A 27948-nucleotide genomic window follows, 5' to 3' on the forward strand; every position below is an offset into this window, starting at 1 on the left:
ATGTCTTCTTAAGTATAGACTTATGAACAAAGTAAAGCAAATGTGCTATTCCTCAAAAAGGTTATTGAAAATGTTCTTGCGTTATTTATTTCTCCTTAAAAAATGTAATTCTTGAAGATAAAATGATTGGATTTGTTCTTAATTCCAAGATAGCTAAACCTCTGTCTTTAAACTCAGGGCAGTGGAAGAATAAGTTAATGAAAGCAATGTTTAATTCACTCAAACTTCATCTGAAAGATGAAGTATTGATTATTTGAAACCCAACGTGTCTCAGTATGAAATATGCCAACATGATTGCCATTGCTAGGTGGATACAGTTGAAGTCGGAAGTTTACATACACCTTAGCCAAATACATTTAAACTCAGTTTTTCACAATTCCTGACATTTAATCCCAGTAAAAATTCCCTTTTATGTCAGTTAGGATCATCACTTAATTTTAAGAATGTGAAATGTCAGAATAATAGGAGAGAATGATCTAGTTCAGCTTTTATTTATTTCATCACATTACCAGCGGGTCAGAAGTTTACATACACTCAATTAGCATTTGGTAGCATTGCCTTCAAATTGTTTAACTTGGGAAAAATGTTTCAGGTAGTTTTCCACAAGCTTCCCACAGTAAGTTGGGTGAATTTTGGCCCATTCCTCCTGACAGAGCTGGTGTAACTGAGACAGGTTTGTTGGCTTCCTTGCTCACACATCCTTTTCAGTTCTGCCCACACATTTTCTATAGGATTGAGGTCAGGGCTTTGTGATGGCCACTCCAATACCTTGATTTTGTTGTCCTTAAGCCATTTTGCCACAACTTTTGAAGTATGCTTGGGGTCATTGTCCAGACCCATTTGCGATCAAGCTTTAACTTGCTGACTGATGTCTTGAGATGTTGCTTCAATATATCCACATCATTTTTCTGCCTCATGATGCCATCTATTTTGTGAAGTGCACCAGTCCCTCCTACAGCAAAGCACCCCACAACATGATGCCGCCACCCCCGTGCTACACAGTTGGGATGGTGTTCTTCGGCTTGCAAGCCTCCCCCTTTTTCCTCCAAACATAACGATGGTCATTATGGGCAAACAGTTCTATTTTTGTTTCATCAGACCAGAGGACATTTCTCCAAAAAGTACGATCTTTGTCCCTATGTGCAGTTGCAAACCGTAGACTGACTTTTTTATGGCGGTTTTGAAGCAGTGGCTTCTTCCTTGCTGAGCGGCCTTTCAGGTTATGTTGAGATAGGACTCGTTTTACTGTGGATATAGACACTTTTGTACCTGTTTCCTCCAGCACCTTCACAAGGTCCTTTGCTGTTGTTCTGGGATTGATTTGCACTTTTCGCACAAAATTACGTTCATCTCTAGGAGACAGAACGCGTCTCCTTCCTGAGCGGTATGATGGCTGCGTGGGCCCATGGTGTTTATACCCTAGAATTTCTAAGCAAACAGCTGGATGCAGGGCTTTCTCCTATAGAGCTCAATTTTTATGGAATGGTCTGCCTACCCATGTGAGAGACGCAGACTCGGTCTCAACCTTTAAGTCTTTATTGAAGACTCATCTCTTCTGTAGGTCATATGATTGAGTCTGGCCCAGGAGTGTGAAGGTGAACGGAAAGGCACAGGAGCAACGAACCGCCCTTGCTGTCTCTGCTTGGCCGGTTCTCCTCTTTCCACTGGGATTCTCTGCCTCTAACCCTATTACAGGGGCTGAGTCACTGGCTTACTGGTGCTCTTCCATGCCGTCCCTAGGAGGGGCGAGTCACTTGAGTGGGTTGAGTCACTGACATGATCTTCCTGTCCGGGTTGGAGCCCCCCCTTGGGTTGTGCCGTGGCGGAGATCTTTGTGGGCTATTCTCGGCCTTGTCTCAGGTTTGTAAGTTGGTGGTTGAAGATATCCCTCTAGTGGTGTAGGGGCTGTGCTTTGGCAAAGTGGGTGGGGTTATATCCTGCCTGTTTGGCCCTGTCCGGGGGTATCGTCGGATGGGGCCACAGTGTCTCCCGACCCCTCCTGTCTCATAGGCTGACCACACCGATCGCGTGCGCTGCAAAATAAATGTAGAAATTGATGTTATTCAATTATTGCACCCACACTACTCACAAGCATCTGCGTTGCCAAGGGCTAAAGTAGAACTTTCTATTTCTGACGCAGATCGCGCTGCAAGTCCTGCCTCTCGCATCTCCTCATTGGTTTATAGAAGCAGGTACCCACGTGTCATCTCCTCATTGGTTATACCCACGTGGGTGATTGAAAGACGAACTGTGTTGCCGGTCGGTGTAGTAATACTATGAAAGTTTAGATGCCAATCACCATATAAGTTTCGTTGATGACTAGAAACCATTCGGTTGACCGTTTTATGTGTGGATTAATTGTCAAAGTAAAGGACCTTGTGCATTTCAGGTAAAATAACAACTCAATGTTTATATCCCAGGACAAATTAGCTAGCAACAGCAAGCTAGCTAAATAGGACAAATTAGCTAGCACGTGCAAGATAACTAGCTAAATTGCCATAAATGTTTAATGCTTTTCGACTGTTCCCAAATTAATGTAATTGGTTCAGAGTTTGTTTTGATGTTTTAACCTGCGTGTCGTGATCGTGTTTGGTGTAGTGGGACAAAATAAATTTATGCATGATGGCGCATGTGCGCAGCCGGTTTGGGTTCCGTGTCAGCCTCCAGTATTTATGCTGCAGTAGTTTATGTGTCGGGGGGGCAGGGTCAGTCTGTTATATCTGGAGTGTTTCTCCTGTCTTATGTGAATTTAGGTATGCTCTCTCTCTCTCGGAGGACCATGCCTCAGGACTACCTGGCCTGATGACTCCTTGCTGTCCCCAGTCCACCTGGCCGTGCTGCTGCTCCAGTTTCAACTGTTCTGCCTGCGGCTATGGAACCCTGACCTGTACACCGGACGTGCTACCTGTCACAGACCTGCTGTTTTCAACTCTCTAGAGATAGCAGGAGCAGTAGAGATACTCTGAAAAGCCAACTGACATTTACTCCTGAGGTGCTGACCTGTTGCAACCACTGTGATTATTATTATTTGACCCTGCTGGTCATCTATGAAAATCTTAGCCATGTTCTGTTATAATCTCCACCCGGCACAGCCAGAAGAGGACTGGCCACCCCTCATAGCCTGGTTCCTTTCTAGATTTCCTCCTAGGTTCTGGCCTTTCTAGGGAGTTTTTCCTAGCCACCGTGCTTCTACACCTGAATTGCTTGCTGTTTGGTGTTTTAGGCTGGGTTTCTGTACAGCACTTTGTGACATCAGCTGATGTAAGAAGGGCTTTATAAATACATTTGATTGATTGATGGTTAATGCGAGTGTAGAAAAGCGAGTGTAGAAAAATGCTCGTGCTTCTAAACTCAGCAAAAAAAGAAAAGTCCCTTTTTCAGGACCGTCTTTCAAAGATAATTTGTAAAATCCAAATAACTTCACAGATCTTCATTGTAAAGGGTTTGAAAACTATTTCCCATGCTTGATCGATGAACCATAAATAGTTAATGAACATGCACCTGTGGAACGGTCGTTAAGACACTAACAGCTTACAGACGGTAGGCAAATAAGGTCACAGTTATGAAAACTTAGGACACTAAAGAGGCCTTTCGACTGACTCTGAAGAACACAAAAAGAAAGATGCCCAGGGTCCCTGCTCATCTGCGTGAATGTGCCTTAAGCATGCTGCAAGGAGGCATGAGGACTGCAGATGTGGCCAGGGCAATAAATTGCAATGTCAGTACTGTGAGACGCCTAAGACAGCGCTACAGGGAGACAGAATGGACAGCTGATCGTCCTCGTAGTGGCAGACCACGTGTAACAACACCTGCACAGGATCGGTACAGCTGAACATCACATCTGCGGGACAGGTACAGGATGGCAACAACAACTGCCCGAGTTACACCAGGAATGCACAATCCCTCCATCAGTGCTCAGACTGTCTGGTCCTCACCAGACATCATTGGCAACAACGTCACCTATGGGCACAAACCCACCGTCGCTGGACCAGACAGGACTGGCAATAAGTGCTCTTCACTGACGTGTCACGGTTTTGTCTCACCAGGGGTGATGGTCAGATTCGCGTTTATCGTCGAAGAAATGAGCGTTACACCGAGGCCTGTACTCTGGAGTGGGATCGATTTGGAGGTGGAGGGTCCGTCATGGTGTGGGGCGGTGTGTCACAACATCATCGGACTGAGCTTGTTGTCATTGTTTGGAGTGTGGAGGGTACTATGGTGTTAAATGTTGAGCTGTATTCAATGAACAGCATTTTTACATATGCTTCCTTTGTAAATGATGTCAGTGATGGAGTGTGCACCTGGCTTTCAGTAAATACATTTTTTTTTTAAAGAGTAGTGCCATCTGGTTTTCTTAATATAAGGGATTTGAAATGATTTATACTTAGGTATCAAAATTAAAAGTAAGTGTTAGTAATTACTTTCGATACTTCAATATGTTTAAAACCAAATACTTTTAGACTTTTACTCAAGTAGTATTTTACTGGGTGACTTTCACTTGAGTCATTTTCTAAAAAGGCATCTTTACTTTCACTCCGGTATTACAATTGGGTACTTTTTCCACCACTGAATTTAACCTTAAATTGAGTTGGGGGAAGAGAGACAAGACTGAACTACAACTTTCGTTTAAGAACAAAACGGAACTCAACAGCATTTGGTGTAAACGGTTTCTGTTGCAAAACGTTTTGCAAGAGACGAACGGTTTTGCAACAGAATATGTATAATGAGACCACCCCAGCTATGTTGTAAACTGACTGCCTTGAATGAAGTATTCTCAATTTTACAATTTACCAGCAAAATAGTTTTACGGATTTTCCTCGTCATCTACAATTGGTTATTTTCCACCCGTAAAAAAAATAATAATCTTCACTCACGTTTTCCCTCGTCTTTTTAAATCACATTTTCCGCACTTAAAAATCACGTGTTTGGAAGGTCCCCATTTGTCTCTCTACAATTTTGCCTGCAGTTTGAACCATTTGTTTAAACGATTATCTGCATAAACACAGTTGCAGAATTTAAAGTATCATTATATAGGACATATTACAAATAACAACTGTGTAGCTTAAACATTTGTAACGTTGAAGATGATAACATGGTAGAGAAAAACAGGCGTTTTTAATGTCGTACTATGCACCGTGTGATGCTGTAAACAAGATTTTCACGGACAGATCTGTGAAGAGATCTACTGTTTTTGGTGTAGCTAATGTTTACGAAAGCACAAAATGCAAACGCTCCGGGAGGAACAGGGTAATTTATTAATATATTGCAATTAACTGTATAGGTGACATGTTGCAGTCTGCATTGCTGCCACAATTTCAAGCTAGCTACCTTACTAGCTAGCTAGCCAACCACCATCTTTGCCAGTAGTCTCGCGGAAAGGGCTATAACAAAGATGGTTTATTTAGTGGCAATACGGACTTTAAATATTTAATTTGATAATTGGTAAAACATTTGGTTTGGGTCAAGGTTAAGGTAAGGGTCAGTTATAGATTTTGGCAAGTCGTTTTGCACGTCAGAACTATAGCCCTTCCCCACTTCTTCAGCCTGAAGCTGAAGCTGGGCCCTGGCTTGAGCCTTGGAACGTGTTTAAACCATAACCAATTTAGTAAAATACCCATATCCAGATAGAACATCATGCAGTAGTATAAGAACTCAAGAATATGAGTCATTAGAAATGTTGTGCAACTCAGACAGTAATGTTTTTGTAGTGTAATGTGTGTAGCCTAGAGTAATGTGTGTAGTAAATACTGTAACTTCCTCCATAGAATTAGGAATTCTAATATTTGAATAGGATTTCTATGGCTTCCTCGTTGATCAAGGCTCAGTTTTATTTCCAAAAGGTGTTCCCTCCCACTGTTACTCATTATATATCTGACATGGATGGCACTGTTGTTTACACCTGCCTGTATCTAGAAGAGCTGGAAAGGGGTGTGAACAAGTGCAGAAAGGGTTGGGGCATTATATAAAGTACTGCCCAAGTTATAGTAGCTAGCTTGCTTTTTCATTCATGTTATCTTTGAATGCACATAATCTTCTCTTCTAGGTCTTCCTCTGTCGTCTCTGCGTCTTTTTGTTCCGCCCCTGCGGCTGGTGTGTGCTGCTCTGTGGCAGGTGATCGAGCGGAGAGACATCATGGACTATGGGCTGCTGGAGGAGTTTGCCACCACCGTGTTGGAAATAGTCCCTGAGCTGATGAGTTACAGAGAGAGGGTCCAACTTCTCATGGGACTAAGAGCACGGGTGAGTGGGGATGACGAGGGAAAGACGTAGAAATTGCCGCTAGGCACAGATCTAGGATCAGTGTACCGTCAAATCTGAACCTTTTTTTGAAGGAAACGCAAGATTTACCTTAGATAAGTATCTCGGGGAAACCTCAACCTATTTCAACATTAAACTCAACGATCACATACACACCTGTTGCCATGAATACTCAATTCTCATTTTATTGACAGCTGGTCCTAGAGTTATGTCGCTGTGATGATGAGTTGTGTCGCCCTGACACCGTTCAGCCACACCTGAACAGGATGAGGAGCTGTATCTCCAATCATAAGGGAGAGGTGAGGACTACTCAGAGGAGGAACCGTGATTCTAATGGCTCAGTTGGTTGGAGTGTTGTCCTTGTAACATGGAACACAGTGCTTATAATGTGGGTTTTATTCCCACATTCGCCTCAAAATACTAAGTATACAGTATGTAAGGCTGTAAGTATATTTGCTAAATGGCATTATGGATGAACATTGTAAAGGATTAACCTATGTTGCTAACCAATGGTTAGTTATATTTATCCACTGTGCATTCTTGCTGCAGGTTTCAGATCCAAATGTGGAAGCATCAGAGGCGAACTTCACGAAGCTGATTGAAACCCTAATGGAGGAGCCAAAGGAGAGGGAACTCTTCTTTCAGGTCAGTGGCTGTGTCCGAATACCCATACTTGCATTCTAAATAGTAGGCATTTTGGGTATGCGAAAATAGTACGATTCATAGGTTGATTCCGTGTAAAAGTTCATCTTGAGCATGCACAAATAAAGTTAATTTCCAAAATGAAACCATGTCATAATTATCCTTGAAGTCAATATGTTGGAATTCGGGCTTTATTTGATACGTTTTTAAGTAGGAAATTGCATGAATTCTGACCATTACACAGTAGTCAAAGGCTTTTCAGACAATTATATTTCATGGTTTTTAGACAGGGCTCATTGAGCTTGTTTTTCCACTCACAGCTGTCTCCCAGTATTAGTTACAAAAGATGAGATGTTAATGAAAAACAATCCAAACCAAGTTGAAGTGCCTTGAATTTAGTTTGCATGTTCTACAGTCTTGTAAAGATAGCGGGGTGAATGGGACAGGCAAAGTTACATTCATGACGTTTTTTTAGGTTAAAAGTTTTTGTAAAACATGCACCTTTCATCGGATCTTGAAACTTAATCAGTATAACTAACGTTCATCAAGGTGTTATATGGTCTATAATTGACATTGTTGTAGTACTTGAGTCCAGATTTTCATGACTTGTGACTCGACCATTAGTGACGTGGACTCGCCTTCTCGTGACTTATATTTGCACTTGAACTGAATAGGCTACTATGATAAGCAGAATATTAGGAAAACTGGGTGCGCAGAGCAGCGAGGGTTCTGTTCTCTGGCAGTGGGAAGGGTGCGGAACACACAGCCTACATCAGCTGGTGAGCTGCAGCGAAGCAAGCGATGACTGTGGGCAGACAGGCAGGCTCCGCTCCGCCTCCGATCATATGCTTCACATCACACAAGCGACTCTTGCTTCTCCATAGTCACCAGCCTACTATTTGATTTTTCCTGTGTGGCTACCCAATATGCATGGGGTCTATTGTTGCCCCATAGTGACGAAGGACTTGTTTTGATAGCTACGTTGCTCTACGTGGCTACATTAGCATCAACTTAGGGTAGCTACCATGAGAGTTTTGATTTATGTTAAAGGGTAGGTAGCATAAATGTAACATGTAACATTTGGATTTGCATTAGTATACGCATCCAAAGTCCCAATGCAGTTCGATACAAATCAGCTTAAGGTTGCTAGCCAAGTAGCCTGCTATCATTCGCCCTACTAGCCTGATAGCATTAGCCCTACGAACCTGCTAACGTTAGCACTGCGTGAGTCAGCCAAGTTGCAATCAACACCTAGCTTACACCTTCATTAAAGTAAACCAAAGTTTGCGAAATGCAGCGCTCTAAGACACTGCATCTCAGTGCCAGAGGCGTCACTACAGACCCTGGTTCGATCCCGGGCTGTATCACAACCTGCCGCGATCAGGGGTCCCATAGGGCGGCGCAAAATTGGCCCAGCGTCGTCCGGGTTAGGGGAGGGTCTGGCCGGGGTAGGCGTCATTGTAAAATAATGATTTGTTCTTAACTGACTTGCCTAGTTAAATAAATTAAAAAATAAAATCTAACCAGTTATCAAATAATGTTACCGGTATATGCAGTTTTCTTAGCCAGCAAGCCAGCCAGCTGAAGTTTATTTTAGCCTGCTAGCTAGCCTAACCAGCTAACTAGCCTAGCTAACCAACCACCACGGTCGACATAGCTAAGTAGTAAGCCAGAGAACAACTAGTCTAGCACAGGCAGGGACCCACAGAACACAACAACAACAAAAAAGCCAGCAGGTAAAAAGTAGAGAGAGGAGACTTCTCAATTGACGACTGAGTTGGCTACCAAGTTAAAGAAGAGCCAAGGAGAGGCCTTCAGAGGGAGAGGCCGTTTCACCAGTCGAGGGAGAGTTAGCTAATCCAATAGCGAAACAGGATGCACCTGAGCTCAATTTCAAGTCTCATAGCAAAGGGTCTGGATAATTATTTAAATAAGGTATTTTTTATTTCATTTTTCTAAACCTGTTTTTGGTTTGTCATTATTGGGTATTGTGTGTAGATTGAGGTCATTTAAAAAATGTAATCCATTTTAGAATAATGTAATTTTTTTGGGGGGGGGGGGTCGAGGGGTCTGAATTCTTTCCGAAGGCATTGTAAAAACGGATAAGATTATGATCACGAGTATGACAAGTTCGGCACACCCCTAGTAAAAACTCATGCTACCTACCCTTTGACCTTACAATGTGGGAAGTAACTAGCTAGCTATGAAACCAGTACACAGTGTACTTTGCCCATGAAGTAGCTCGTTATTTTCCAGTTGTTGACAAACAGTTTTCCATAACAGCTAAATAGCTTCTTTTAGTCGTTTGTCACCATGGACCTCGTGTGAATTTGGTAGTATGATCATGGGATACCCAATTCACACAGGGTCCATTGTTAACAAGGACGTAACGTTAACAGAAGTCCAATCTCTTGTGGTAGCTACTCATAGTTGACACTTGCCAAGCCACGTAGAGCCTGACATGGCCAAAGCTATGTGGACAACTGCTCGTCGAACATCTCATTGCAAAATCATGGGCATTAATATGAAGTAGGTCCCCCCTTTTGCTGCTATAACAGCTTCCACTCTTCCGGGAAGGCTTTCCACTTGATGTTGGAACATTGCTGCAGTGATTTGCTTCCACTCAGCCACAAAAGGTCCGACACTGATGTTGGGCGTTTAGGCCTTGCTCGCAGTCGGTATTCCCTTTCATCCCAAAGGTGTTTCTTGGGGTTGAGGTCAGGGCTATGTGCAGGGAGGTCAAGTTCTTCCACACGATCTCGACAAACTATATCTGTTTGGACCTCGTTTTGTGCACAGGGGCATTGTCATGCTGAAACAGGAAAGGGCCTTCCTCAAACTGTTGCCACAAAGTTGGAAGCACAGAATCGTCTAGAATGTCATTGTATGCTGTAACATTAAGATTTCCCTTCACAGGAACTAAGAGACCTTGCCTGAACCATGAAAAGAGCCCCAGACCATTATTCAATTTCCACCAAACGTTACAGTTGGCACTATGCATTGGGGCAGGTAGCGTTCTCCTGGCATCCACCAAGCCCAGATTCATCCATCTGCCTGCCAGATGGTGAAGCGTGATTCATCACTCCAGAGAACGCGTTTCTACTGCTCCGGAGTCCAATGGCAGAAAGCCTTACACTTCTCCAACCGACGCTTGGCATTGGGCATGGTGATCTTTGGCTTGTGTGCGGCTTCTCGGCCATGGAAACCCATTTTGTGATGCTCTTGATGAATAGTTAAGTGCTGATGTTGCTTCCAGAGGCAGTTTGGAACTCGGTAGTGAGTGTTGCAACTGAAGACAGACGATTTTTATGCGCAACACTCTTCAGCAATCGGCGGTCCTGTTCTGTGAGCTTGTGTGGCTTACCACTTTGGCTGAGCTGTTGTTGCTCCTAGACATTTCCCCTTCAAAATAACAGCACTAACAGTTGACCGGGGCAGCTCTAGCAGGGCAAAAAATGTTACAAACTGATTTGTTGGAAAGGTGGCATCCTATGACTGTGCCACATTGAAAGTCACTGAGTGCTTCAGTAAAGCCATTCTACAGCCAATGTTTGTCTATGGAGATTGCATGGTTGTGTGCTCGATTTTATACGTCTGTCAGCAATAGGTGTGGCTGAAATAGCCAAATCCACTAATACTTATGTATATATGGTGTAGCTATCAAAACAACGTCATTCGTCACAATGGGGCTGATGGAATGAACCCAGTGCTTATTGGGTAGCCACACCTGGTTAAGAAACACAAACTGCTTTACGAAATTGAAAACAATAGTATTGAGTTTAATTGTAAAACAACAGTCTAGCTATTTGTCTCTCTCCTAGAGTATAAAAAAGTATTTCAATTTGTCATGTCGCTCTACCCTCTCAATTTCCCCCCTGCATCCCATAGCCATGTTTCTTCTGATAAGTCTCCCTTTAGTTTTCCCTCTGCAATAAAACAAAAACATCCACAAATATCAGTGGGCGATTACAAAAATGTAGCTGAGAAGCTGTTACAACTATTGCGAATAATAATCTCTTCAATCTGACAGGAGCAATAGCCAATTCCGTATGGAGACCATTCATCCCTTCAAAATATCCTTATTGATTTGACACAACTATTCAACATTGTTCAAATAAAATGTGTGTGAACCTGAATTACTTATTCGTTTCATAGGCTATTGCATATTGCAGGCAATTATGACCATTGGGCAGCGAGGAAAATCTTTGCATTACTCTAATTCTCACATGAAAATCTTCCCGCCAGTAGTTGTTGCTGGGCGGATTTATTCGACCAAATCCGAGCCAAATCTAAAGAACCCCGAATCATTCGTTTTGCTTTCAAACGTTTTTCAGCAGATGTTGCAAAGTGGGTGGCAGAATGTCAAATATGTAACAGAAAAATAGAAGAGAAGCTTCAAAACTCAGACCTACTGACTCAGACTTGAGCACTTGGACTCGGAGTCAAGGTTTAGTGACTCGACTACAAGACTTTATGATATCCGTAACATGTGGATGTAATGGATATTGTTGTATCATATCTTGGCTTCAGAAGCTTGTGCATTCACCACATTTTGTGTGCTTGTTCTGGGATGTATTCTTCATACTTTTACCGACTAAATTGTTTATCTTAAAATTGTGTGTTAGCTAAGATTCTCTTGGAAAATATATGCTGAAATGCATTTCTCATACAGTTTTTTTTTTTAGATAAAAAGATGAGAAGAGTGTTTATCAACAATCTGTGAATAGTCCTGGAGTGTCTTTTTCCATTGAAAGACCCCAAAATATACTGACTTCATCTAATCTCCAGAAAAGTGGATTGGCAGTATAGGCACACATACAGTGCATTCGGAAAGTATTCAGACCCCTTGACTTTTTCCACATTTTGTTACGTTACAGCCTTATTCTAAAATAGATTAAATAAAAATAATCTTCATCAATCTACACACAATACCCCATAATGACAAAGCAAAATGTATTTAATAAAAAAACAGATTTTTTACGAGTATTCTGGCACACAATCCTGTCTCGGAGCTCTACGGACAATTCCTTCGACCTCATGGCTTGGTTTTTGCTCTGACATGCACTGTCAACTGTGGAACCTTAAATAGACAGGTGTGTGCCTTTTCAAATCATGTCCAATCAATTGCATTTACCACAGGTGGACTCCAATCAAGTTGTAGAAACATCTCAAGGATGATCAATGGAAACAGGATGCACCTGAGCTCAATTTCGAGTCTCATAGCAAATTGTCTGACTACTTATGTAAATAAGGAATTTCTAAAAACCTGTTTTCTGCTTTGTCATTATGGGTTATTATTGTGTGGAGATTGCTGAGGGAAAATGTATTTAATCCGTTTTAAAATAAGGCTGGAGCGTATCAAAATGTGGAACAAGTCAAGGGGTCTGAATTCTTTCAGAATGCACTGTACATTGAAAGTAGCCTATTATTTGCATTTGTCACTATGACAACACACCCTGAAAGCACAGAATGGTCTTGTTACCACTTGTATTAATAGTAGGATGCGTCAATCAGTTGATCGACAGGTGTAGGGACTATAGAACAATAAACTGTAAACTTTCCTCTAGTGTGGATGCTCACAAACATTTTATAGTTAGGCTATGTAGCCTATAGTTTATCCTTACACTTGTTTACTTTTATGCTCTATAAATTGACTCCTTCGAATAATTTACTACAGCAAGTTTGCCACCGCGCACTGCATTAGGGAAGTCAAGCGGAAGTCCTAACCATCACGTCTTTTGTTTGGCTGTGCCCATAGCAACGTTAGAAAATGAGGCGGATACTATTCAGGCTACCTATAATTATGTGATTCTAAAGTACTGTGCCATCTGCTGACATTTTAAAAACATTCCAAATGACAACAAATGTTATGATAGATTTTGATCAGGAAATCTATGAGATTTGAATGTCTATTTTAGACTCTTAACATCTATAATGGAGGGTGTAACATCGTATGATGCCGGCAATTCTTAGTTAATGGAAATCACAATCTTTTCAAAATTATTGCTTTTTATGTTCAGCCAAGCCTTTCCTTCGAAATGGCAATCCATGTTTTGACCTATGACTTACAAACTCAGACTTTTCCTAATACAGTCACCTGTATTAGGAAAGATGAGCCAGAAAAACTGTATAAAATAAATAATATAAAAACAGACCTATATTGTATGCAGAAACAGGTGAAAATTATATTATTTTATTCTAATAAAATTGCTTAGAGAAAGAGATTTTGTTTTTTCAAAAAGTTAGGTGTCAACATTTTTGGCACCCCTAAAGATTCTTTTAAATAAAATCAAACTAAATAAAATCTGCATTAACATTCTACTTTTTAAAGTTAATCTCACCTTAAGGAACTGTGTTGTGGCCTTCCATGGCTCCCTGTTTTACTGTGGTATAAAAATTAGGTAACAGGTAAAATCTCTTTGTCATCCATCACCATGGGGAAAGGCATAGAACTCACAAACAAAAAGAGGGTGTTGACCTTCATAAATCAGGCAATGGGTTCATTTACCACTATTTGGGCAACAATTAAAGGGATAGTGACATTGGTTTCCTTACCTTGTCCATAGTCTGCTTACAAGGTAAATAGCATGATCATTACACAGGTGTACCTTCTGCTGGCGACAAAAGGCAACTCTAAAATGTGCAGTTTTGTCACAACACAATGCTACAGATGTCTCAAGTTGAGGGAGCATGCAATTGACATACTGACTGCATGAATGTCCACCAGAGCTGTTGCCAGATAATTTAATGTTAATTTCTCTACCATAAGCCTACCAATGTCATTTTATGTCATCTACCAATGTCATTTTAGAGAATTTGGCAGTACGTTCAACCGGCCTTACAACCGCAGACCACATATAACCACGCCATCCCAGGAACTCCACATCCAGCTTCTTCACCTGCGGGATCGTCTGAGACCAGCCACCCAGAAAGCTTATTAAACTGTGGGTTTGCACATCCAAAGAATTTCTGCCAAACTGTCAGATACGAACTCAGGGAAACTAATCTGCGTATTCTATATATATTTTTGTTTAATATAATTTGACCGCAGTTGTTTTACGATAATAATCCATATAAAGTACAGTAAATTGTTAAATTAGAGGGATGTGTGAAACCGTTGTTGAAATACTATAAAAGACTGAGATAATGGGAGATGGCTGATCTTGCTCTGTTGGAAATTGTGGCACATGCTGCATTTAGCAGAGAGTGTGTTTTTAGGCGGGTATCATTTCCCAAGATATCATTTCCCAAAGCCAATATTATTGGAATTATGCCCAGATTTAATACCTACTTTAGAAAGGTAAACAAAGAAAACGCATGCCATTCCGGTGCACATCCAAGTGCTATCCACTCTCTGGTTTTTGGAAACAGCATTTTTCAGCTGGAGCTTGCCATTGGTTTGGTATCTCACAACCCTAGATGAGCCAATTCATGGCAGCTGTTTTGGATTCAATCATCAGCAAGGGCTACAGTTGCATCCAGTGACCACCGTCGCACAAAAGGTTGAAGTCAAGAGGGGTTTGTTTGCCATCAACGGTTTCTCAAATACGATCACAGCAATAGATGATACCCACGTCTCGATAAAAGCACCATCCCAAAACGGGTTCAACTATGAACAGAAAAGTTTTCCACTCAATGGATGTCATATGTGAAAAGACGCTACTGAATGTGGTGGCCAGGTGGAACACACGACTCGCTCGTTCTGCAGAACAGCAATGTTGGCCTTCGCTTACAGGAGGGAGCTGTTGAGGATGGATGGCTTATTGGTGAGTGTTTGCCTACTCGTTTGAAGTATATTTGACATTGCTGAAGCAACTTGATTTGTCCTAATGGTTCTCTCTCTTTGTAGGAGACAGAAGTTATCTGTTAAAACCCTGGCTGATGACAAGGGTGGGAAATTCACTTTTTGGTCCACCAGCCACTGTGGCAGGTATTTAAAAAAAATCTACCAGCCACCAAAATGTGTTTTTACGTAATTACACCAACAAAATCACAAAAACATGGATGAGCACACTTTCTAATGTTTCAAAGACAATACATGTACTACTAGGAAGAAGTAATGGGGTATTTTGCTTCATTTCATTTTATGACTTGCGTCTTTTAACCAATGTATGTTAAAAGAAATCATTTATATCCAATAATAAAAACAAGAACATCAAGAACGTCTACAACTGAACATCAAGAACCAACAAAGTCCCCTGCCACAAAATGCTGAGTGATACGACTTATTTATTATCATAGTTCAGGGCTCTACCCTGACATTTTCACAAGGAGTACATGATGTGATCCTAAGTAGAAATGTAGAAGCACACAAATAAATCTAGGAGAACAATGACTAAAGGTTAATGAATATTTTTGTTTTGGTAGTGATCCGTTCTCAATCAAGCACAATCATTAGATGAGACAAATGTTCAGCTGGCCCCTTAAGGAACAGGCTGCTACTGTGGTAACTTGGGCACTCAGCTTGTCTGTGATTTTTTTTTTTTTATCTCAGACTGCGAGATGTCTTCCTAGCAGCAGACAGTTGCAGCAAATGAACATTGAAAAACAACCTGGCATGTGAACAAAACAATGTAACTGGCCAAGAAACAAGAGCCAAAGCACACTTTAGTAGCCTTCTACATGTGGGCTTTGGATAAAAATAATAAAACTCTCCCCAAATGCTCTGTGTGACCACCCGCCAACGTGGCTGGTGAAATATACATTCTAACCGCCAAAGACAAAATCTACCCTCATTTGGTGGTGTTAATTTCCTACCCCACTGATGACGGCACAGGACAGGGCTTATACCGCGGCCCATGCGCTTAGAAGGTCCATGGCGGAGCACACAATTGGTATGCTCAAGGGTTGTGGCTGTGCTTGTCTTCTGTTGGGGGCGCATTGCAATATATATATATATATATTTTTTTACCTTTATTTACAGAGGCAAGTCAGTTAAGAACAAATTCTTATTTTCAATGACAGCCTAGGAACAGTGGGTTAACTGCCTTGTTCAGGGGCAGAACGACAGATGTTTACCTTGTCAGGGATTCAATCTTGCAACCTTTCAGTTACTAGTCCAACGCTCTATCCACTAGGCTACTTGCCGCCTCGATATTGACCTGAAAAGGCTTTGCCATATTGTAATGGCTTGCAGTGTGCTCCAAAATATGTCCATCAAGCCTGGCCTCCCTCTACAGCAGGTGGACCGACCTGACTACCCTATGCCTGATGCACAAATTGAGTTTTGTAGCCCAAGGAACTATTTAAAAGGCGCATACGTGAATGTAGTTTAGATCATTTGATTTGCACATGTGACCAGTTGCTTTAGTGAATCATTTATGTTATTTAATGCCTCTCTCAATTGATTGTTTATTTGAAGGATGGAGTTATTGATGTCGTCTTGTTTTTTCAGGACCGCGTCAGTCAGTACCGTTGGCTCCCGACTTGATGTGGCACTGGCACGAGTTGACTTCCTCTGGTTGGCACTGTCACCAGTTCCCCTGGGTGGCACGGTGACTGGATCTCTGCCAGTCACTATCCGCAATAGACGTTCTTTTGTGTGTATTAATGACTTGTCGTGTTATTGTTTGATTCGTTTTGTTCCGAATCATTAGCCTACAATTATTTGTTTTAAACACAGGACAATGAAAAAACGACTTGTTTTCAATATCGTGATAAAATAAATATGAATTGAATGAAATTGATATGCTGTATCCTTACCTTCAACCTGAACTTGCGATGGCCTTGAGTCAGACACCGGGCTGGGGGTCACTGTCACCCCCCAGTAGTATCCCTTACAGTAGTGGTTCTAACCAGTGGTACTAGGAGCCCTGAGGGTACTTGGTCAATCCACAGGGGTACTTGAGAAGACTCATGAGACCATAGGCCTACTGGTAAAATGCACATGAAGGGGTACTTCAGGGGTACTCCGGGCAGAGCAGAATTCAGTTGGTGGTACAGTAACCGGAAAAGGTTGGGAACCACTGCCGTATGATGCCGGCAATTCTTAGTTCTAGAGGAGAGAGGCTCATCTCACTCAAATAACATTTATTTGTCACATGCGCTGAAGACAACAGGTGTAGACCTTACAGTGAAATGCTTACTTACAAGCCCTTAACCAACAATGCAGTTTTAATAAAAATACCTACAACATTTTTGAAATGAAAGTAACAAATAATGAAAGAGCAGCAGTAAAATAACAATAGCGAGGCTATATACAGGGAGTACCGGTACAGAGTCAATGTGCGGGGGTACCGGTTAGTCTAGGTAATTGAGTAATATGTACATGTCGGTAGAGTTATTAAAGTGACTATGCATAGATAATAACAGAGTAGCAGCAGTGTAGAGGAGGGGGTGGGCAGTGCAAATAGTCTGGGCAGCCATTTTGATTAGATGTTCAGGAGTCTTATGGCTTCGGGGTAGAAGCTGTTTAGAAGCCTCTTGGACCTAGACATGGCGCTCCGGTACAGCTTGCCGTGTGGTAGCAGAGAGAACAGTCTATGACTAGGGTGGCTGGAGTCTTTGAAAATTTTAGGGCCTTCCTCTGACACCGCCTGGTATAGAGGTCCTGGATGGCAGGAGGCTTGGCCCCAGTGATGATCTGGGCCATACGCACTACTTGCTGTAGGGCCTTGCGGTCGGAGGCCGAGCATTTTCCATACCAGGCACTGATGCAACCCGTCAGGATGCTCTCGATGGTGCAGCTGTAGAACCTTTTTACGTTCTCTGCCACCCTCCAGTTGCACCAATGTCCTGTCTGTGAACTATTAGTGCCTTTTTGGCATTTAACTTAAGATCAAACCACTTTACCTTATCTCCACCACTGACCGGCATTCTGAAGAGGCAGCATTCACTGCAATTCCTACTTTCTCCCACACTGTGTTTGTATTTTTACTGGTCAAGCCACAACTGAGCGAGCCAAGTAAAATGTTTTGGTTGCACTCAACCTCTGACACTAGCACCTTTTATTACAGTCTCGGATCAACAACAACAAAAATATTTTCCTTTTGTGGTTGAGCCATTGTATTTCATGGTACGGGTTTGTATATTCACGACGGGCTAGAAAGGGATGATTTTCATCATATATGGTTAACTATGGGCGTTTCAAAATGCAAATAGCAAGGCTGTGCACAAGCACTGGGGCTGAAAACAATGGTGATCTACCACCTGTGTGTGTGTGTATGACGCTCGTAGGATTGTTTGATAAATCACTATGCATACGAACATTCTAAATTCCTTCCATATGTATTATTTTAGAATAGTTACGATGTAATATTGATGAATGAGTCCCCTGGAGTTTGCTAAATGGCATTGGCACTTGGAAGGACACTGGTGCGAGCTTCACATTCTACCTGGTCACCTCAATCAACACGTCCTATTTTTGGGGCGGATAAAACCATGAATTTGATCAACAGTAAATGACATTATCCACATGATTCCTGTAATAAAATTGTCTGCCCTGCCGCTGTGCCTTCCTGTTTCGCTGCAGCCGGCTGCTGTAATGAGTGACTTCTGAAATGTTCTCACACTCTCCCCGCCCCTTGTGAGTGTATAACATTTCAAAATGCAATTACGGGGATAAAAAACGACTTTGGAAACACCTAGTTGTCCATATTAAAGAGAGGATGGTCAGCTTTCTGTAGGTATAACTTTGTATTTCTCAACGATCATTATTGAGCTCAAAGCACACTGTTTTACCATCAAGATATCTGATATAGCTTTGAAATCCAAAGCGTGCAAAATGAAGCATCGGCCATCGCGAGTGCACTAGGCCTCATTGCTAAGTGTTTTTAGTACAGTGCATTTACACTTGCGAAATGCACTCATTAAAAATAACCTCTGTGATCTCCATCTCGCTAGTTCATCTTTTTTATTTTATTCAAGCGGATAAGGTAGTGAGGTAGGCCGTGACGTGGCCACAATTGAAACCAGAACTTCGTCACTGTTGCCTAGGGTCAGGTGTTCAAAAATGTAGTATATTTTAAAACACCAGGATGTCATACTCATTGCGGCTTTTCGTCTAGTAGAATTTGCCGCACACGATTGAGGAAGATAATCAAGATAATCAGCATGTAGTATGATTAGTACACAGTATATCGTTTTAGTAAGTAGTAGGCGAGACAGATTTTGGACACGGCCAGTGTCAAAATATGCTGGGGAAAAGTGAAATGATTGCATTTCATTGCTTCCGGTTCCAATCTGGTGCCAGTGAGCCATTCATTTCAATGGAACTCGTTTTTCCCCCCATGAATAGCAAACCAATAACCATATTTCTAGGCTTGTGTTATAGAGACATAATTGATGTATGTACTTTTGACTGTCATCTGCTTGCCCTGTATTTTAGAATGTTTTTCCAGAGGAGTTTGGCCCCGAGTATGACTCAACACTGCAGATTCTTGTGTGGGAGTTCCTGTCCAGACTGGAGAAACTGCTTCCTGCTCCAAACATTAAACAGGTATTATTTTACTGTACATCATTTGAGGTATGCATTACGGATGGGCATTTGAAAGAATTTCTGTGTTTGAGTACTCAAGTACTTACATGTCAGCGTGAAAGGGGGATGAATGCAAAACATTTATGGTATGCTATCGGTCGCTACAATTTCTGGTTGTTCTGATACAACTGAAAACGAAATGTAACATTTTCACTGCACTTGACATATATCTCCACAAATAATGAACACGTCTTAGAGTTTTAAATGTTGTCAGTGGTTTTAATGTAACCTGCTACTTAATAGAATTTGTACATGTATGATTAGCAATCAAATACAAACCTTGAATCGAGTGCTTGCGCACCATACCTAGTATGCATGCGGACCTCAAGTAATTATTTGGCCCAAAGAGCCTTTGATTCCAGTCAAGACCTTGAAACGCCATTTTTACTTTCTCCACCTCTTAGACTGCATCGTGGCTCAACCTTGCCCCTGCTCTCTTAGAGGAGTGTGTGCAGTCTGTGGCTCACCCTGAGCCATTACAGGCACTCCTCCATCACCATAAAAATGGAAAACAGTTAGACACCAATGGTAGGTGGGGTACAGGATTTGGAAATAATTGACTTGCCTGTTTGCCTGAATTTCTATATTTATGGGTAGAAATGAGGAAATGCAGGAAATGAAGGAAAAAGTTATCATTGATCTCAATAGTTATTCCTGATGTTTACTCGTGATGCTCTCCTTGTTTCTAGCTCTAAGGTCGACTGGTGGTGACTACATCCTCTCTTCACTGTCTTCCCCTTCCTCTGTGAAGGAAGAAAGTGCCTCTTACCAAGCTGGCCCAGAGAGACAGTCCTATCCCACCATGCAGGGATATCAAAGCCCTTTCCCATGTGATGAACCAGAGATGAGTTGGGACTGCCGAATGGCAGATTGTAGGGTCTGGACTGTAAAGCCACCAGCCGGTTCTGCTTCTGTGGAGGTAGAGGTCGAGACTATAGAGGACGCCACTGATATAATGGTTAAACGCAAGACAATCGACAAAGAGTCGATAAAAGAGACGAGGAGAGAAGAAGCTGTTTTCTGCCCTCAGACACGCAGCGGACTGAAAACCAGCCGCTTGACAGCTGCCTGTCTGCGCCGTCAGCCTGTACTGCGTTTGAACAGGCTTGACATTAGCAATATGCCATTACCCAAGTCCTTGCTAACACTGATTCTAAGGAGAGGGAGACTTCAGGCTGAGGTGACAAGACGCCCAGGACCGAAAAGAAGAGGCAGAAAGAAAAAACGGAGACGAGGACGGGGTGTTGCAAACGAGAAGATTGAAACAGACACACTTGACGTGAGCGATATGCCGCTACCCAAGTCATCACTAACGCTGACTCTAAAGAGAGGGATAGTGCAGGCTGAGGCGACGAGTTCCCAAGTACCGAAGAAAAGAGGCAGAAAGAAAGGACAGAAAATAGGACCTGGTATCACAAGATTAAAGATTGAAAATGTTGGAGTACATACGCTTGACATTAGCGATACGTCATTACCCAAGACCTCGCTAAAGCTGATCATACGGAGAAGGAAACTGCAGGCTGAGGCAACGGACAGAAAAGAAGGACAGAAAAGAAGAGGCAGAAAGAAAAAATGGAGAAGAGGACGTGATGTCAGAAATGAGAAGACTGAAGCAAAGGGTGTGAAAAGAGAGCGGTCACCTGAAACTGAGTGAGTGTCAGCTGTGGAACAGACATATTCAAATCCAGGCCTCAAGGTCTGCAGTGCTGCTGGTTTTCTTGTCTCCCAGGTAGTAAATTGATTTATTAATATAATTGATTGACCAGAGAATACAGTCACCTAGTGTACAGAGATGACTGAATCGGTCCCTGAGTCGAGGGGTATTAGGGGATGGATGAAAACCAACAGTGATGCAGACTTCAAAACCCAGATTTGAAGGCCCCTACAGTATTGGCTACCCAGCAAACCAAAAGTGGTTCTATGAAAGTTCCCAGAATATTTGTTAGGTTGCCACAAATGTTCTCATAACACAAAAACTGTCCAGTTATACTGATGATTATACAATGTTTGTATAAAATATTTGCCTGCTGTTGCAAGAACGTTCCCAGAACGTTGCTCATATATTTTGCTGCCGCACTATGTTCTGAAAAACATTACTGGTACATTTTGTTATTACATAACCTGGAGAACGTTTGGGGAATGTTCTGTGGTGATTGTTACAGATTTTGTGCACAACATTTTAGTGAATGTTAGGACATTCCAAGGATATTTCATTTAAAACGTTTTCTGAACAAACAAACAAAAACTGTTATGAAAAACAGTATTTGAATGTTTTTGGAATGTTAACCTAATGTTATATAAAAAACCCTAGCTTATGTTCTGGGAATGTTCTCAGGTTGCTGGGTAGGACCTTGGCAATGAACTCGGATATTGAAAATCATAACTGACTTTAATTTTGGACTCTTCTCAGGGAAGATGCCGAACCATCAGATAATGAACTTTGGACCACTGTCAATAAAGGGGCCACTGTCGATGAGTCTGGTAAGAAAAGTTCCTTAGTGAGTGTAGAGCAGTGAACGTCAAGCTCCTTAGATATACACAACTCCTGAATAAAGAAGAAGAAACTAGAAATGACAGGCTTAAAGATGCAAAGAAAGTGGTTACTAGACCTACATGTCCATGATATTCTGCTGTGAGAATAGCTAAGTGCTTATCATTCCATTGCGAGTTCAGTAAACACTTTCTCTGCATCTATAAGGCTGCAGTACCTTGTTCTGTATTTTAGGAAAGTTCTGTATCCCTTCACTTTATTGAGCTTTGTTCAAATGTGGTCTATTCTATTTTTATCAAGCACCAGATCTGTCTTACTTGTGCTCTTTGACTTTGATTGAGTTCATGTCAATATGGAGATGTCTTGCTCACTTCTCTCTTTTCAACACTAGGTGGGGTCCGTGCTTCTCCTCATTGTCCATCATCTCATAAGAGGGAGGAGGAATTGCAACAGCCCATACAGCACTTTCACTCAGAGGAGCACAGGGGTCATATGGCCAAAGGGCAGAACAGAGAAGAACACTCAGAGAGTGTACCTCAGGACTCTCAAACTCTTGAGCCATCCAACAGCGCTCACAAAAGAAGCTTTCGCTCAGAGGAGCACAGAGGTCATATGGCAGAAGGGCAGAACAGAGAAGAATGCTCAGTTAGTGTACCTCAGGACTCTCTAACTCCTGAGCCATCCAACAGCTCTCACAAAAGAAGCCAACGTGTCAAAGCATGCTCTTTCTGTGGCAAGACTTTCACTGACACACTGGGCTTGACAAGACACATGCGATCTCACATTGAGCAGATGTCACATCAATGCACCCAGTGTGGGCAAGAGTTTGAATTCAGTGAGGACTTAGAGGAACACCAGAAGCATGGCTGTGAGGAAATGAACAAAAAGGATAATAATGAGGAAAATGGTGATGACTACTGTGGGAGAACTGTACAGCAAAAACCTGATCTGAAAAAAAAAACGGATCTAAAAAGAGACAAAAAACCTGATCTAAAAAGAGACAAAAAACCTGATCTGAAAAGAGACAAAAAACTTGATCTGAAAGGAGACAAGAAATCTGATCTGAAAGGAGACAAGAAACCTGATCTGAAAGGAGACAAGAAACCTGATCTGAAAGGAGACAAGAAACCTGATCTGAAAGGAGACAAGAAACCTGATCTGAAAGGAGACAAGAAACCTGATCTGAAAGGAGACAAGAAACCTGATCTGAAAGGAGACAAGAAACCTGATCTGGAAGGAGACAAGAAACCTGATCTGGAAGGAGACAAGAAACCTGATCTGGAAGGAGACAAGAAACCTGATCTGAAAGGAGACAAGAAACCTGATCTGGAAGGAGACAAGAAACCTGATCTGGGAGGAGACAAACAACCTGATCTGGGAGGAGACAAACAACCTGAACTGGGAGGAGACAAACAACCTGATCTGGGAGGAGACAAACAACCTGATCTGAGAGGAGACAAACAACCTGATCTGGGAGGAGACAAACAACCTGATCTGAGAGGAGACAAACAACCTGATCTGGGAGGAGACAAACAACCTGATCTGGGAGGAGACAAACAACCTGATCTGGGAGGAGACAAACAACCTGATCTGGGAGGAGACAAACAACCTGATCTGGGAGGAGGCAAACAACCTGATCTGGGAGGAGACAAACAACCTGATCTGGGAGGAGACCTAAAACCTGATCTGAAAGGAGACACGCAAGACTGCTCCATAAAGTGCCATGTGTGCGGGAAAATAACTACTCGTATGCTGGGTTTGCGAAGGCACCTTCTAATTCACTTCAACAATGGAGCATACAAGTGCTCTGCGTGTCCAAAGACTTTTATATCAAATGCTGATTTGAGATCGCACCTGAGATCAAAAAGATCTTGTAGGGAGAAATGTTCTGATGAAGTAATTACTACCGGGCTCCACCTCAAATCTGTCCCTGGTGAGTACAAGTGTCCTTACTGTGGGGACACTTTCCAGCTCCCAGATGATCTAAGAGGACACACAAAAGACTGTTCCAGAAAGTGCCATGTGTGTGGGAAAACTACTGCTCGAATGCTGGATATGCGAAGGCACATGTTAAAACACAACAACAATGGCCCATACAAGTGCCCGGTGTGTCCAAGGACTTTTATATCCCATACTGATTTGAAGATGCACCTAAAAACAAAAAAACTTTGTAGGGAGAAATGTTCTGACGTAATGATGAATGAATTACTTTCTTCAGCAGATGGTAAATGTAGGGAAAATGTCAATGAAACAGGAGTCATGACAAGGTGCCAACAACCAAGCTCTAACAACACAGCCAGGCCTTTGAAGAGCATTGAAGAGTTCTTTGAAGAATTCTCTCATGACTTGCAGCAATCTGATAACAGCATAAGTAGTGAAGTGAACCTGAATAGCCTGAATAGCCTCGATGAAGACTACAGTGACGAGATCAGTCAATACCAACCCATGAAGGATGTTGACTTGAATAGCCTCCATGAAGACTCCATAATGACCACTGAAGACTACAGTGACGAGATCAGTCAATACCAACCCATTAAGGATGTTGACTTGAATAGCCTCCATGAAGACTACAGTCAGGCAGAGATCAGTCAATACCAACCCGTTAAGGATGTTGACTTGAATACCCTCCATGAAGACTACAGTCAGGCAGAGATTAGTCAATACCAACCCGTTAAGGACGTTGACCCAGAGGAGGACAGAAGGACTGCGGATGATTCAGGGGGAAATGAGATGGCCAATGACAAAGAACCAAACTCAACCGAATGCTTAACAGAGGAGCAGGTGTCACACACTGAGGCATGCTCTCTCCAGGATTCTCAATCAGAGACAAGCGGAGAAGTGAAGAACGAGATACAGGTGATACCGGTATCAACAATAGATACGACAATACTAAAGGCACTCCAATTTGAGGTTTTAAGAAAATGATGGACTGCAACAACTTCCTACCACTTTCCCTATATTTCATTGTATTGTATGGCCATAGCTCTCCTAAACCTGGGGTTGTATTCACAAAGTGTCTCAGAGTAGAAGGGATCTAGAATAAGTTTTTCCTTTGAGATCAGAATAACTAAGAGGATCAGCATTCCTACTCTGAGAAGCGTTAGGAATATGGGCCCAGATTGGACCAACATGTTGCTGTAAGCGAGTGAGTTCCATCTCACCTTCTCTCTGTTACACAACCCTTGGCACTGAAGTCAACCGTGCTGACAGACGGAGCTTGTTACTCAATGAGAAATAGTTGCCGTGAGATCTCGGCGCGGGTGACATCACCCCATGACGGCTACCAATTCCAGCCTGCTAGTTCCACATCCACTACACTCACTCCCTATTAGTCTGCTACAGCCGATTTGTAATCTCAAGTCACGGCACCATTGTAACAGAGTGAGTTCTGTCCCCACCTGTGGGGCAAACTCAGCGTTGCCTTTGGACTGGGCTGAAATGACATTACTTTTTTTGTTTGTTTTTGTTTTTACTTAATGTAAAAATGTGACAACTATATCTTTCCCCTTTCTCTCCCTCGCTATCATTAATTATCCACTTTTATAACACTTTTATAACACGTTAATATCATGTGATGTCACTGTATACTGTAAGTTACTTTGGATAAGTGTCTACGCCGTCTAGTATTATCTATCTAGTATTATCTACATGTTTATCCACCTTGTTTTGAAGTTTTACATAGGTGTGATACATTTAAATTCATTAAAGAAAACATATGAAAAGGCATGGCTTTGAGTCAGACTGTGCATTTTTATGACTATCATATATATTGTATACAGAGAGGGAAACTGCAGGCTGAGGCCACGGGATCCCAAGGACAGAAAAGAAGAGGCAGAAAGAGAAAACAGAAAAGAGGACGTGATGTCAGAAATGAGAAGACCGAGGCAAAGAGTGTGAAAAGAGAGCACTCACCTGAAACTGAGTGAGTGTCAGCTGTGGAACAGACGTATTCAAATCCAGGCCTCAAGGTCTGCAGTGCTGCTGGTTTTCTTTTCTCCCAGGTAGTAAATTGATTTATTAATATAATTGATTGACCAGAGAATACAGTCACCTAGTGTACAGAGAGGACTGAATCGGTCCCTGATTCGAGGGGTATTAGGGGAAGGATGAAAAACAGATTTGAATGTCGCTACAGTGGTGGCTACGCTGCAGGAAGTGAAATCGAAAACAAGCTATAATATATTGAAGGATAATTCACTTACATTTTTTCTTCGTTTTTTTCTACCAAGCGAAATTATTTCATGTCATTGGCAGATAATTTTGCTTATTTTAACTTTAAAAAAGGCTTAATACAAGATATGGTCCTGTGTGGCTCAGTTGGGTAGAGCATGGCGCTTGAAACACCAGGGTTGTGGCTTCAATACCCACAGGGGCCGAGTATGAAAAGGGGAAAAAGATCTGAAAATGTATGCACTCACAACTGTACGTCGCTCTGGATAAGAGCGTCTGCTAAAATGTAAAAGTTATTAAGGGAAAATATATTGAATTAATATAAATGACTTGTATTATGCCTTTTTTTGGGTTAACATAAGCCAAATTATTTGCCAATGACGTTATATAATTTAGCTTATCACTCAATATAAGATATTATGGCTTACTCAGATTTCACTTTTTGCACTGTGGGATCTTGGCAGTGAACTTACCCATTGGAAAATCATACCTGACTTTCATTTTGGTCTGTCCTCAGGGAAGATGCTGAACCATCAGATAAAGAACTTTGGACCTCTGTCAATGAAAGGACCTCTGTCAATGATTCTGGTAAGGAGTGTTCCTTAGTGTTTAGAACACTGAACATCGAGCTCCTCATGCAAAACTTCTGAAATAATGAACAAACTAGAAATGACAGCGTTAAAGATGCGGGAAAAATGGTTACTATACTTAAACGTCCATGCTATTCATGCCTAGTGCTTATCGTACCCTTGCGAGTTCAGTAAACACTTTCCTTGCGTCCACAGGGAGCTCCAAAAGTATTGAGACAGTGACACAATTTTTGCCTTCTTTTTTTGTTTGTCTCTGTACTCCAGCACTTTGGATTTGAAATGGTACAGTGGTACCACTATGAGGTTCAAGTGTAGAGTGTCAGATTTAATTTGAGTTTTTTTTAATCTATATCGGGTGAACAATTTAGAAATTACAACTTTTTTAAGTGCCCCATTTTAGGGGACCAAAAGTATTGGGACAGATTCACTTATGTGTATTAAAGTAGTAAAAAGTATTTGGTCCCATGTTCATAGCACGCGATGACTACAAATCTGTTGGATACATTTGCTGTTTGTTTCAGTTGTGTTTCAGATGATTTTGTGCCCAATAGAAATTAATGGTAAATAGTGTCATTTTGAAGTCACTTTTATTGTAAATAAGAATATATGTTTCTAAAAACTTCTACATTAATGTGGATGTTCCAATGATTACGGATAATCCTGAATGAAGTGAGAAGTGACAGACGCACAAATATAATACCCCAAAGACATGCTAACCTCTCACCATTACAATAACAGGGGAGGTTAGCATTTTTGGGGGGTATAAAATTTGTGCGTCTGTAACTTTCTCACTCATCATTATTCAAGATTCATTCAAGATTATCCATAGTCGGCCTCCCGGGTGGCGCAGTGGTCTAGGGCACTGCATCGCAGTGCTAACTGCACCACCAGAGTCTCTGGGTTCGCGCCCAGGCTCTGTCGCAGCCGGCCGCGACCGGGAGGTCCGTGGGGCGACGCACAATTGGGCTAGCGTCGTCCGGGTTAGGGTGGGTTTGGCCGGTAGGGATATCCTTGTCTCATCGCGCTCCAGCGACTCCTGTGGCGGGCCGGGCGCAGTGCGCGCTAACCAAGGGGGACAGGTACACGGTGTTTCCTCCGACACATTGGTGCGGCTGGCTTCCGGGTGGGAGGCGCGCTGTGTTAAAGAAGCAGTGCGGCTAGGTTGGGTTGTGCTTCGGAGGACGCATGGCTTTCGACCTTCGTCTCTCCCGAGCCCGTACGGGAGTTGTAGCGATGAGACAAGATAGTAATTACTAGCGATTGGATACCACGAAAATTGGGGAGAAAAGGGGATAAAAAAAAAAATAAAAAAAAATAATGAT

At 42.1% G+C, this 27948-nt stretch overlaps 1 protein-coding gene and 1 long non-coding RNA gene across 2 annotated transcripts in view; one reads left to right on the forward strand and one right to left on the reverse strand.

Annotated features, from left to right (window-relative positions):
* Positions 1-475: 475 nt before the first annotated feature.
* LOC129824287 (uncharacterized) lies at positions 476-5081 on the reverse strand. The gene is made up of 2 exons (XR_008754731.1): positions 4875-5081; positions 476-2033 (listed from the first exon to the last, which is right to left on the reverse strand). It is a non-coding gene; the product is annotated as an uncharacterized LOC129824287 (long non-coding RNA).
* Positions 5082-5105: 24 nt separating this feature from the next.
* LOC129824283 (uncharacterized) overlaps positions 5106-27948 on the forward strand; it is a 32191-nt gene continuing 9348 nt past the window's right edge. The window contains exons 1-11 of the mRNA XM_055883824.1: positions 5106-5247; positions 6044-6240; positions 6453-6557; positions 6808-6903; positions 19226-19336; positions 19780-19903; positions 20065-21025; positions 21786-21856; positions 22258-24722; positions 25646-25788; positions 26554-26624. Of these exons, the coding sequence (XP_055739799.1) occupies positions 5223-5247; positions 6044-6240; positions 6453-6557; positions 6808-6903; positions 19226-19336; positions 19780-19903; positions 20065-21025; positions 21786-21856; positions 22258-24722; positions 25646-25788; positions 26554-26624 (4369 nt within the window). The 5' untranslated portion in view covers positions 5106-5222. The remainder of the gene's footprint in view (positions 5248-6043; positions 6241-6452; positions 6558-6807; positions 6904-19225; positions 19337-19779; positions 19904-20064; positions 21026-21785; positions 21857-22257; positions 24723-25645; positions 25789-26553; positions 26625-27948) is intronic.

The sequence above is a fragment of the Salvelinus fontinalis genome, chromosome 26 (genome assembly GCF_029448725.1).
Source record: "Salvelinus fontinalis isolate EN_2023a chromosome 26, ASM2944872v1, whole genome shotgun sequence".
NCBI lineage: Eukaryota > Metazoa > Chordata > Actinopteri > Salmoniformes > Salmonidae > Salvelinus > Salvelinus fontinalis.